General features: G+C 41.6%; 1 protein-coding gene across 2 annotated transcripts in view; it reads left to right on the top strand.

Moving 5' to 3' along the window:
- LOC141098320 (calcium release-activated calcium channel protein 1) overlaps positions 1-7,603 on the top strand; it is a 30,095-nt gene extending 22,492 nt beyond the window's left edge. For both annotated transcript variants that reach the window (XM_073585984.1, XM_073585983.1), the window contains exon 2: positions 5,160-7,603. In XM_073585984.1, coding sequence (XP_073442085.1) covers positions 5,166-5,714 — 549 coding nt within the window. In that variant the 5' untranslated portion in view covers positions 5,160-5,165 and the 3' untranslated portion in view covers positions 5,715-7,603. The remainder of the gene's footprint in view (positions 1-5,159) is intronic.
- The last annotated feature ends 5,443 nt before the right edge of the window (positions 7,604-13,046 follow it).

Below are 13,046 nucleotides of genomic sequence, written 5' to 3' on the forward strand. Positions count from 1 at the left end.
AAATTGTATGGTGCAATTTTTCCTGTTATCTCTATAAAAATGTAAAATTTTGGACTTAAAAAAACATTTTTGTGGGAAATGTTTGTTTTTGATCTTTTCAGTTACCTACCTCATTGTATCACAGATGACCAATTCCTCTAGCTAATTACACTATTGATTAACATAAGGGTCCGAACCTTTTTACGTTCTTCATTGACACAACTGGGACTAGGGTCTACAATGCTGGGGAGAATATTCGCTTTGTACCAAAACCCCACGGCTCGTATTAGAGTCAACGGTACTCTTTCATCTTGCTTGAGCATATCTAATGGTACCAGACAGGGGTGTCCATTGTCCCCTCTGCTTTATATAATTGCCATGGAGCACCTGGCAGTTGCACTGCGGAGCGCTCCTGATATTAAGGGCATACAGATTGGCCACGATAATTTTAAACTATCACTATACGCAGATGATTTATTAATATACGTGACAAACCCTTCAATTGCGTTCCCAGTGCTCATGCGAGAGTTCCTAAAATTTGGGGAGGTATCTAACTTTAAAGTTAATTATTCCAAAACAGAAGTTTTGAACATAACTCTCCCCGAGGAAGAGGCCCATAGACTCCAATCTTCCTTCCCTTTTAGGTGGGAGGACAGGGCACTTAAATACCTGGGAGTTATGATTCCTAAAAACTCCAATGATCTACTCAATCTTAATTATGATACAACCCTAGCTGACTTGAAGAAATACAATAGATCCCAACTTTCCTGGTTTGGCCGTATTAATGCAGTCAAAATGGACATTCTTCCCCGTTTTCTTTATCTTTTTCAGACAGTCCCCATTTTTGTTCCTTATCATTTCTTTAACCGTCTCCAATCAGCAATTAACAGTTTTGTTTGGGGCGCAAGAAAACCAAGACTTGGGTTCTCCACTCTGATTAGACCTAAGTCGAGGGGTGGCATGGGTCTTCCTAATTTTAAAACATATTACCGGTCTGCTCTTCTTTCCAGACTGGTGGACTGGAGATATGGTGACCTGTATAAACAATGGGTGATCATTGAAAAGCTGATGTCCCCACATTCACTGTATTGGCTCCCTTGGACCTATGATCCTCGGAACTACACAGTTTCTGAACTCCCACCGCTCACACAAGTGGTAATAAATTTCTGGTACAAATATAGCACCAAAATGAAAATCATTAACAGACCAAGTAGATTAGGCCCCCTCTTTAATAACATAGACTTCCCTCCTGCCACGACACGGACTTCATTTCTTTGTTGGGACTCTGACGACCGGGTTAGTCTGGGCCAGGCTGCAGACAAGATTGCAGGATTCCCTGCGGTGGGGGATATGAGGACGGCCTGCCCGGGGAGATCGATACCCTGGCTTGAATTTATTCAGCTCAAGAGCTGTTTTTCAAAGATAGCTCTTGGTCTGCCGACACCATTTGAGACCCTTATGCAGCTAACGGAGGGCCCTGCTCATGTGATCTCATTCCTCTATGGCCTGATCTCTGATTTGGAATCTACAGACACGCCCCGCTTCATCACTGCATGGGAGAAAGATCTGCGGATTAACTTTTCCGATGCGGATTGCCATAAAATCTTCACCCTGACTCATAAGTTGTCTATCTCTTGTGAGCCACAGGAGAAGAACTACAAAATCTTGACTAGATGGTATAGATGCCCTGACTTGCTGCACAAGATTTATCCGGGGGTCCCTGATTTATGCTGGAGATGCGGAGAGGACGGGGGTTCCATGCTACATGTCTGGTGGTCCTGTCGTCTGCTGAAGCCATTTTGGTCGGCGATCTTCCAGATTTTCTATATCATCTCTGGAATCAGATATGAACCATCTCCTCAGATTGCTCTCCTTTCTCTGATCCCTGGCCCATTAAAAACAATTAAAAGGGGCCTCTGGAGATTTTGCCTAATAGCAGCAAGAATGATCATACCCAGACATTGGAGATCCATGAGGGTCCCTTCTGTGATGGAATGGGTGGTGGAGATGGACAGATTGGAGCGTATGGAATCACTGATGTCCCAAGATAGGGGCTCCACATCTAGACAGGGACACACTTGGTTTCCTTGGCATTCATTCAAAGAGAGTCCAGAATTTGCCAACTGGATACATAATTAGCTCCCGAGTAATTTAGATGATTTGAGTTAAATAAGTTAAATTATTTTTTTTTACTGATGGCTATAATCCCCCCCTTCTTCCTTCCCTTACCCTATATCCCCATACCTATTTTTTCCTTACTCTTACTACTATGTCTTCTCCCTCATGTCTTTTCCTTCTTTTCTCTACTTCCATACTTAAATAATGCTTAACTACCCAGATAATGGTAGCATATGGTCTATTGTATTGTACCCTTTCTTTGTTATAAAAAAACTTTAATAAATATTTTCTGAAAAAAAAAAAAAAACATAAGGGTCCGATCATAGACTGAGTATTTGCAAAGGATAGTTCTGCACTAAAAAATGCATCTCTTGCCAGAAATAACCCTTATTTCAGTTTTCTATGCATTCATTTGGGGAAATACGCTTTAAAGAATTGTCATGCTGCAGATTTTAATATATGCATGGCAAAAAACAGCATGAGATTTGAGTAATCTCATTTCTTTTTCTGGTACTGCAAATCGTAGCATCTTTACAGACAGAAAAAAAACACTGAAAAGCTAGTGTGAAGACGCAATGTGTGCACAGACCCTGCACTGAGTGCTGGGTGTCTGCATTAGGATTAGCTGCCACCCAGCGGAGCTCGCACAAAATCATCTGGATGTACTCTGTACGTCTAAGGTTTGGTAACGCCTCTCTTCAACGCCTCTGCAGTGACCATGCTGCCACCTCAACACCACCAGAGCTACTGTAAAGTTCAAATTGCGTTACTAATGATTGGTGTAATAAACCCAGCACCATATTACCACAGTGCTGGTGGGTGCATGGTAACACCAGTATAGATAATAGCCACTTATTTATTTTACTCATTTATATAGCGCCATTAATTCCACAGCGCTTTACATGCATTATATCACCACTGTCCCCGATGCGGCTCACAATCTAAATTCCCTATCAGTATGTCTGGGTGAACATACAAACTCCTTGCAGATGTTGTCCTTGGTGGGATTTGAACCCAGGACCCCAGCGCTGCAAGGCTGCAGTGCTATCCACTGAGCCACCGTCTGTCCCACTTTCCCATTTAGTGTAATTTATCTACATAGTATCCATTCTCAAACCCCCAAAAAAGTTCCAATGCACTAATTTACTGATAACCCAACATTCCCACTGTGTTCATTTATTATTGCCACGTTGTATCTGCAATGCAACATTGTAGCCGACATCCGACTTATTTCATAACTGATCTTTTCTGATGCTTCACTTTGCATAATATGGATTTATGAACTATTTATCTCTTGCTGCCTCCTTGTATCTTCGCAACACAGCATTATAGCTGACATCCAGTTTACATCATTTCATCATTTAAGGGCTGTTCCGGCATCTAAAACGTATTTTCTACATATCTATGCTTACACCCTAAGCACTTTTGTAATTTCCTTTATTACAACACACCCTATACTTTTTTCTATCTAATCTCTAAATGGGTTTCTTTTTTTTTTGTACTATGTGTTTTGTTTGAGAAGAGTCCCAAACGTGGCGTCACAGGAGGCTGGAGCTGCACTCTCTCCCCGCAGCGTACGTCGCCCTTCCTGAAACAGGATGTCACAGGGTACAGCGTTACAGTTACTACTAGTTTCTTCCATCTCTGCTATGATAGTTAAGTTATATGGGAATAATCCTCTATTCAGACCTAGCACATTGTAACAATGCTGCCCTGCACTTTTGGGCACCTTCATGCAACAAATACTTTTCTCATTGGTGAGAAGGCTGATAACATATTGAAGAGTTCCCTAATAGCCCCTTGGGGTCACTGGAGGCTGTATTGAGAGACAGATGACTGTAACAGACTTTGATCTTTCTTCCTGATGTCACAAATTATGAAGTAATACTTTTTTTCATGCTACTGATAATTACACCTAGAATATTGACCTTGGTATCACCTGGAAACTCAAGCCTTATAGATGGCTGTGAATGTAGCAATGGTTTGGCTGGGATCTATCAGTCCAGATTCGACCATATATAGGAATACCTGTTCTGCTGAGGATTCATGTGTATGTTTTCTACAAGGGGGTGGCAACTTATTTCACTGAGCACAAAAGGATTGGCAGTCCGAAATCTGACATGTTGGATCTATGTATCCCTCAACAAAATCTGTCAGGAGAGAGTCTGGTGGCCCCCCCATTAGACTGTCGGCCGATGTGCCAATATCAGCAGGTTCAGCCAATGTTATTGTATGGGTTTTGCATGTTACTAAGATCTTATGTTAATATTGTAGTTGGTATAAGAACTGTAATTCTTAACACATTATGTTGATCCCAGCTGGTTTATCCTAGTGAATAAATGCTGTTATGTCCTGTTCTTGGGACTAGTCGGGTCCGGTCCTGGAAGTCTAAAATATTGGCTCTAAAAGTTTCCTATCTTGTGGGTGTTTTACTAATTCAAAGTCTTTTTCATTGGTAGCATTTACCTTGAGAATATGTTGTAATGATAAACCTCCTTTGTTCATACATCTTGTAGGGAACTTTCATAAAATAGTATGATGAAAGGAAAGAAACAGAGGTGGTCTCTGTCCATGTGCGTCCCCCATGTGTGTATGTGAGGTTGAGTGATTAGTCCACAGATGCTCTTCTGGCTTCTAAGCCCCTTTAAATAAGAGTAAATGCTTTTTCATTATGCTGTATTCTCACAGACATGGGTAATTGATCCTCGGATTTGTTGTTAAGGCCATATTTGGAGTTAAAATGGATTTATTTTTTACCACAAATGTAAGGAGATTTGGCAGTGCCTCATCAGTTTGTTTGTCCTCTGTATTTTCCGCATGATGTCAGATTGAACTAGATGAACTTGTGATTCTTTTGTTAACTTTACTATAAACAATATACATTAAAAATGTGTATTGTAGGTTATGTGCTCCACAATCCTCTGATTATTTAACGGCACAATTAGACTTTCTCGTTACTGCACAGGAAATTGCCTATTTCCCACTCATCTTACTCTGCAGAGCTTTATTCCGTTTTGCAAGAAGTAACTTTGTGTTCCCTTTTTTTCTTTTTCTTTTCGTAGGTTGCCATGGTTGAAGTCCAGCTAGATGCAAACCATGTCTATCCAGCCGGCCTCCTGATTGCTTTCAGTGCATGTACTACTGTGTTGGTTGCTGTACACTTATTTGCACTTATGATCAGCACCTGCATCCTACCGAACATAGAAGCTGTGAGCAACGTCCACAATCTCAACTCTGTGAAGGAATCTCCCCACGAAAGGATGCACCGTCACATTGAGCTCGCGTGGGCCTTCTCCACGGTCATTGGAACTCTTCTCTTCCTGGCTGAGGTTGTCCTCCTCTGCTGGGTGAAGTTTCTGCCAGTGAACAATCCCAAGCTAGCAGTCAATGACACGTCCATCAGTCCCGGAAAAGAAGCTGCAATAGCTTCAACGTGCATAATGGTGCCATTTGGATTAATATTTATAGTGTTTGCGGTTCACTTCTATAGGTCACTTGTCGGCCACAAAACAGATCGACAATTCCAGGAGTTGAATGAACTTGCCGAACTGGCTCAACTTCAGGACCAATTAGACCACAGAGGGGACTCTGTCCAATCCCCTGGTCATTACCCATAACCGTTCTGCTACAAAGGGTTAATCGCTTCAATCTTGTGTGTTGGATACATAAGTGAGAAGTGGGCTGAGTTGGAGATCAGGAAGGGCTAATTCTTTAATACTAGGAATGCACTTTGAGGCAGAAATCAAATCTAGAGCTTATACGGTTCTTTCTGACCATCTTCCAGTGTGAAAGAGGGGAGAGGTAAATATCTATGCATTCTCAGTTTGCCTAAGATCTAGCTCTCTCAGGGCAGAATGTGGATTTTTGTAGGCTTTTTGTATCGCCTATTTGCCACTTCCAACGTCTTAGAAATCTCCATTTTAATGTTCATTTTAATTGGATATGATAAGGTGTGGACCAGTCCCAGATTAGACCTTTTAAGCAGTTTGGAAGAAATTTACTTTCCCCTATTACTTTTACACTGCAGCATGCTTGCTTGGAGTTTTGCCATGTATGTGATTATTTTGAAGAAATCGGCTGTCTTTACTCCCTTGGCTGGGTGAGCAATGTGTGCTTTGACTGCTTTGCTTGTCAGTGTCACTGGAAGTCTTCAGCTGCATGCAGGGAAGCTGGCGGAAAGTTTTTGTAATGCATGACACAATAATCACTTGTGTGAGCCACTGGATTGCTTTGACTATTTAACATAGTGTTTATGTATGTATGCAGAGACTCTTTAATAGTTGATCCCAATCAACGTTATTTTTTACAGCATTTTTCGCACATTTATAACCTTTTGCATATGTTTATCATGTTGTCTAAGTGCCTCCAAAGCATCAGCAAAGATGCAGTATACCTGTCTGATCTGTTACATTTTGTGTACAAATATGGACTGCAAGGATTCTCTGATACATTAGTATAATCCCTCCTGTGTAGGAGCAGCCAGCTGCAATAATGAGGGTCAGGGGGTTGTGGAAATGTTTCTGGCCTGTAGAGACAAAAATTACAGGTGCAGCCTCTCTTCTTCCTGAAGGTTTTTTGTTTTTGTTTTTTTTTAACAAATTATTTTCTTCAGGTTTCTTGAACTGCAATGATTAAGTAGTTTGAAAAAAAAATATTCTATATTTATGACTTATAAAGGGAAACTATAGCACAAATTTGTCAATTATCTTCTTTGGGGTTTCTTTTATAGCACACGTAGTATAGTGTCACACAGGATTGAGAAAGAAAAACTTCCCCTGAAGTAAGACTGTTCAGTGTGTAAAGGGCTACATACATTGGAAACCTAAAAGTTCCCACTCTACAGTATATTGGTGTATTGCGAGTCACATATTGCAAGAAATGAAAGCTGTTCTTGCTACCAGTGAACAGGCGTTCTCCTCTGCTGTATGCCATGGCCTCTATGGATTCTTCCATTGTAAGACAAGTTAATGACCTATATATGCAGTATTTTTTAATGCTACGTAATTAAGCAATAACAGAATAATGGGCCAGCACTAGTGATGAGCGCAAGTGCTCGTTACTCGAGTTTTCCAAGGGTGCTCAGGTATGCACCGAGTATAGCGTGTAGCGTGTGCTCGAGTGACCCTATTCTAGCAAAAGAAATCATTTATGAAAATCCAAGGAAAAAAAGATATATTTTATTTAACCCCTTAGTGACAGAGCCAATTTGGTACTTAATGACCAAGCCAAATTTTAGCATTCTGACCACTGTCACTTTCTGAGGTTATAGCTCCAGAACGTTTCAGCGTATCCCACTGATTCTGAGATTATTTTTGTGACATATTTTACTTCATGTTAGTGGTAAAATTTCTTTGGTATGACTTGTGTTTATGAGAAAAAAAACGGAAATTTGGCAAAAATTTTGAAAAATTTTGCAATTTTCAAACTTTTTAGTTTTTGTACACTTAAATCAGAGAGTGCTGTCACACAAAATAGTTAATAAATAACATTTGTCATGTCTACTTTACATCAGCACAATTTTGGAAACCTTTTTTTTTTTTTATTTTGAAGTTATAAGGGTTAAAAGTTGACCAGCGATTTCTCATTTTTCCAACAAAATTTACAAAACCATTTTTTAGGAACCACCTCACATTTGAATTGGTCAATATAACAGAAAATGCCCAAAAGTGACACCATTCGAAAAACTGCACCCCTCAAGGTGCACAAAATCACGTTCAAGAAGTTTATTAACCCTTCGGGTGCTTCACAAGAACTAAAGCAATGTAGAAGGAAAAAATGAACATTTTACTTTTTTCACAAAATTATTTTGGAACCAAATTTTTTCATTTTCACATGGGTATCAGGAGAAAATGGACCACAAAATTTGTTGTGCGATTTCTCTTGAGTATGTCCATAACCCATATGTGGGGAAAAGTCACTGTTTAGGTGCATGGCAGGACTCCGAAGGGAGGGAGCACCGTTTAACTTTAACGCAAAATTGGCTGGAATAAATGGTGGCGCCATGTTGCTTTTGAAGACTTTTTTTTTTTTTTTTGAGGTCGTCGTTATAATGTTAATAACTGCAATCTCCACACCTGGGTCGGTAAAAACCGACCCGAATCATGTCTTCTGGGGTCTCAGCTACCCCAGGTAGCCGAGACGCCGGAGAAATTTCGACTGTGGGGGGCGCTATACACTTAAGGTACTGTCACACTTAGTGATGCACCAGCGATATGACGCGGTCAGAATCGCTGGTGCATCGCTAAATGGTCACTAGTGAGCTGCCACACAGGCAGATCTCACCAGCGACATAGCAGGGGTCGGGGGTCGCTACTTACCTGTCACACTAGGCGATCCTGCGTCCTCCCGCCCGGCTCCACGCGTCGCTCGTCGCCACAGCAGGAAGCTGACGACGAGAAACGGTCCAGGACGTTCTCGCGCGATCAGCGATAACCAGCGGGGGAGCCGGTCGGAGGTAAGTATCAGACATAGCGATATCACTTGTAATATCGCTATAACGTCACAAAAACCAGTGACGCTATAGCGATATTGCTAGCGATATCACTTAGTGTGACAGGCCCTTTATTTCTCAGTGCCGTTAAAAAGCAGCATAAGTACCCTTAACTGCCGCCGTTAAAAGGCGTATCGGCGGTCGTTAAGGAGTTAATCTTATTTAAATCCCACCAGCAGGTGGTTCATATCACACACAAAAAACACTGAAATTTACCCAAAAAGACCTTGATGTATACTAGGATTCCCTATTCTTGTGCCTATGCTTGCACATTCCTAAGGGCGAGGGTTGGCACCCTAGGGGGGCGCGTTATGGCACTCCCGCTCCACGATGGCTAGCCATAGGATCCCTAGATACACCTTACAGCCAATAATTTGTCCCCATATAATGTAAGGGGACCCCTGTTGCTAGACATAGGTCACACCTGCAACTAAAGAAGAAATATATCCAAGGTAATTAAAAACAAAGGAGTACACATAAAGCATTGGTGGCAGTCATAGATAACTTTGACTGCCACCAAGGCTATGTGTACTCCTTTGTCTTTAATTACCTTGGCATATAGGGCTTATTTAGTTGCAGGTGTGACCTATGTCTAGCAACAGGGGTCCCCTTACATTATATGGGGACAAATTATTGGTTGTGGGGTGTATCTAGGGATCCTAAGGCCAGCCATCGTGGAGCAGGGGTGCCATAATGCTCCCCCCCCCCCCCCCAGGGTGCCAACCTCCGCTATTAGGAAGGTGCAAGCATAGGCACAACACTAGGGAATCCTAGTATACATCAAGGTCTTTTGGGGTAAATTTCAGTGTTTTTTTTGTGTGTGGTGTGAACCACCTGCTTGTGGGTTTTAAATAAGTTTAAATAAAATACATCTTTTATAGGGTTTTCATATGATTTCTTTTGCTAAATTGATACCCTAGGACTAATACAAATATGAACCCACATTCTAGCAAAATGAAACAACTGGATTTTCTTCAACAAATCTGGATGCTTGTGAAAGTCCCTTTGGATTCATCAAGATCTGTAGCAATTTGGATCCATCATATTCATTGTGCCTTTATAAAAACCTGAAACAACCACATCTACTTGAAGGCCATTTTCACACGGGTGTATTTTGGTCGATATTTTGCATCCAAAACCTGTCATGCAACATAAATGGAGGAAAAGTGTATACAATTTTAAACACTTTAATATTTAGTGTCAACTTTTTTGTTTAAGCCTATGAATATCGATGCAAAACACTTATGTGAAAGTGGCTTTAGCATGACGGTGCTGATTTGTACAATTTTAATGGAATAACATAAATTCTACTACTTCAGTATATTACACCGCACTAAAGAAACCTGGACTAAACTGCATGTTAATATTTGCTGCAAGCTTGGTAATGTTTTTAATTAAGTCAATGGGGATAAACAAAAGAGAATGGATATGCCTATTTAACCCCCCCCCCATTAAGTAGGTCATATCCTGAGGGTATATGCACATGACTTTGTTCAGATGCGTTCTGCCTGGAATCTGCTTGATGCCTCAAAACCACAGCAAAAAAAAATGAACTTAATGCAGAGCAATATAAAAACCACATTGCTGTGAATATTTTCCTTTTGTTACAATTTTAATCCGCTTCAGAGTCTGGAAACAATGAGATGGTTAAAAGAAGCAACATATTTATTCTTTGGGCGGCTTCAATTTGAAGCTGCTCTCTTTATTGTTGAAAAGGCTAGCAGCAAAGTCACTTCAAGAAAGACTGTCTGCTTTTTCCTGAAGTAGTTTCATCTAAGAAAACCTTGGTGGCTCTGCCGGCATCTTAAAGACGTCCTGTGCACATTCCCTAAGACCAGTTTCACATGGCTGTATTTCGGTCAGTATTTGTAAGCCAAATCTAGAAGTGGGTCCAGACTATGAAAGCGTTCCAAATCTTTTCTTTCTCATTTTTTCTCTTCTCCTATACTGGATTTGACACAAATATTATGATGTGACAGTGACGTAAATCTGGTCCTACATAATTTTCATACACATCCATGTTCAATTTGGTGAAGTGTGCATATGTTCTGAATTTGAGAAGTAAGTTGCTGCTGGATATATCTTGTTAGCAGCTTTTCTCCAAGGAGAACAAAGAATTGGATGCTGAAATTCAATATGCCCGTTTTTCTAGTGACCTGGTCCAGCGAACATGTCCGTGGCTGTGAGATGAGAGCCCAGTGACCCTCCTCCTACCTGTCAACATCCCCTGTGCCTCTTCTGATGAGGTTGTGCTGGGGATACAACTAGGATTAGATTAACAGGGCTGTGGTCTCATGGCCACTGATTACTGATGTGGCTGCTGTACCAGGGTCCTGCATATACACTGCTCAAAAAAATAAAGGGAACACTTAAACAACAGAATATGACTCCCAAGTAAGTCAAACTTGTGTGAAATCAAACCGTCCACTTAGGAAGCAACACTGACAATTTCACATGCTGTTGTGCAAATGGAATAGATAACAGATGGAAATTATTGGCAATTATCAAGACACCCTCAATAAAGGAGTGGTTTTGCAGATGGGGACCACAGACCACATCTCAGTACCAAAGCTTTCTGGCTGATGTTTTGGTCACTTGAATGTAGGTTGTGCTTTCACACTCTTGGTAGCATGAGACAGACTCTACAACCCACACAAGTGGCTCAGGTAGTGCAGCTCATCTAGGATGGCACATCAATGTGAGCTGTGGCAAGAAGGTTTGCTGTGTCTGTCAGCGTAGTGGCCAGAGGCTGGAGGTGCTACCAGGAGACGTGGAGGGGGCCGTAGGAGGACAACAACCCAGCAGCAGGACCGCTACCTCCGCCTTTGAGCAAGGAGGAACAGGAGGAGCACTGCCAGAGCCCCCTCAAAATGACCTCCAGCAGGCCACAAATGTGCATATATCTGCACAAACGGTTAGAAACAGACTCCTTGAGGATGGTCTGAGGGCCCAACATCCACAGATGGGGGTTGTGCTGACAGCCCAACACCGTGCAGGGCGCTTGGCATTTGCTATACAACACCAGGACTGTCAAATTCACCACAGGCGCACTGTGCTCTTCACAGATGAAAGCAGGTTCACACTGAGCACATGTGACAGAGTCTGGAGATGCCGTGGAGAGCGATCTGCTGCCTGCAACATCCTTCAACATGACCGGTTTGGCAATGGGTCAGTAATGGTGTGGGGTGGCATTACTTTGGAGGGCCACACAGTGTTGGGCTGTGAGCACAACCCCCATCTGTGGACGTCAGGCACTCAGACCATCCTCATGGAGTCGGTTTCTAACAATTTGTGCAGACACATGCACATTTGTGGCTTGCTGGAGGTCATTTTGCAGGGCTCTGGCAGTGCTCCTCCTGTTCCTCCTTGCACAAAGGCTGAGGTATGGGTCCTGCTGCTGGGTTGTTGCCCTCCTACGGCACCGTCCACGTCTCCTGGTAGCGCCTCCAGCCTCTGGACGCTACGCTGACAGAGCAAACCTTGCCACAGCTCGCATTGATGTGCCACCCTGGATGAGCTGCACTGCCTGAGCCACTTGTGTGGGTTGTAGAGTCCGTCTCATGCTACCACGAGTGTGAAAGCACAACGAACATTCAAAAGTGACCAAAATATCAGCCAGAAAGCATTGGTACAGATATGTGGTCTGTGATCCCCACCTGCAGAACCACTCCTTTATGGAGGGTGTCTTGATAATTGCCAATAATTTCCATCTGTCGTCTATTCCATTTGCACAACAGCATGTGAAATTGATTGTCAATCAGTGTTGCTTCCTAAGTGGACAGTTTGATTTCACAGAAGTTTGATTTACTTGGAGTTATATTCTGTTAAGTGTTCCCTTTATTTTTTTGAGCAGTGTATTTTTGCTCAGCTCTACCAAACACTACACTTTACATGGTAGTCCAAATTCAGCAGTTTCCGCAAACCTTAATCATGTGTATGACCACCTTAAATCGTATATCTTTAAGATATGTATCTTCTCTTTAAATGCCTGCATCATTGGCTATGGGTCTGCTCTTGCTACACCATGGTTAGTGCCGAAGTAATATTGATGCAGTTTACTTGTTGACATACACTGGTAAATGATATGCTTATGTAAATTTTCCCTCTAGTAGAAGGCCTTTCTTGAGAGAAGTGCAAAAGCCTATACACTGCCTTGCATTCTTAAAATATAAGGTAAAGGGTTTTGGCTATATAAATATAGGGCCCTAAATAGTTATTTTTCAACCATAAACAAAAATTGCCTAAAATATATTTTACCTCTATTCATATATGTAAATTAACAATTCACAAGCCTTTACAGAATGGTAGGGAAATGTGTTTTGGCTATAGTTTTCCTTTTTCGAAAAAGATATATATTTTTTTAATATATATTGTTTAAAGAAGCTTAATGTGAACCGAGGCAATTACAGAGGTAATCAATTACTGCAAGAATACAAACAAAAATCTAAGCAAATTTTGA

Source organism: Dendrobates tinctorius, unplaced genomic scaffold (genome assembly GCF_039654945.1).
Source record: "Dendrobates tinctorius isolate UK_male_01 unplaced genomic scaffold, ASM3965494v1 ptg000090l, whole genome shotgun sequence".
Taxonomy (NCBI): domain Eukaryota; kingdom Metazoa; phylum Chordata; class Amphibia; order Anura; family Dendrobatidae; genus Dendrobates; species Dendrobates tinctorius.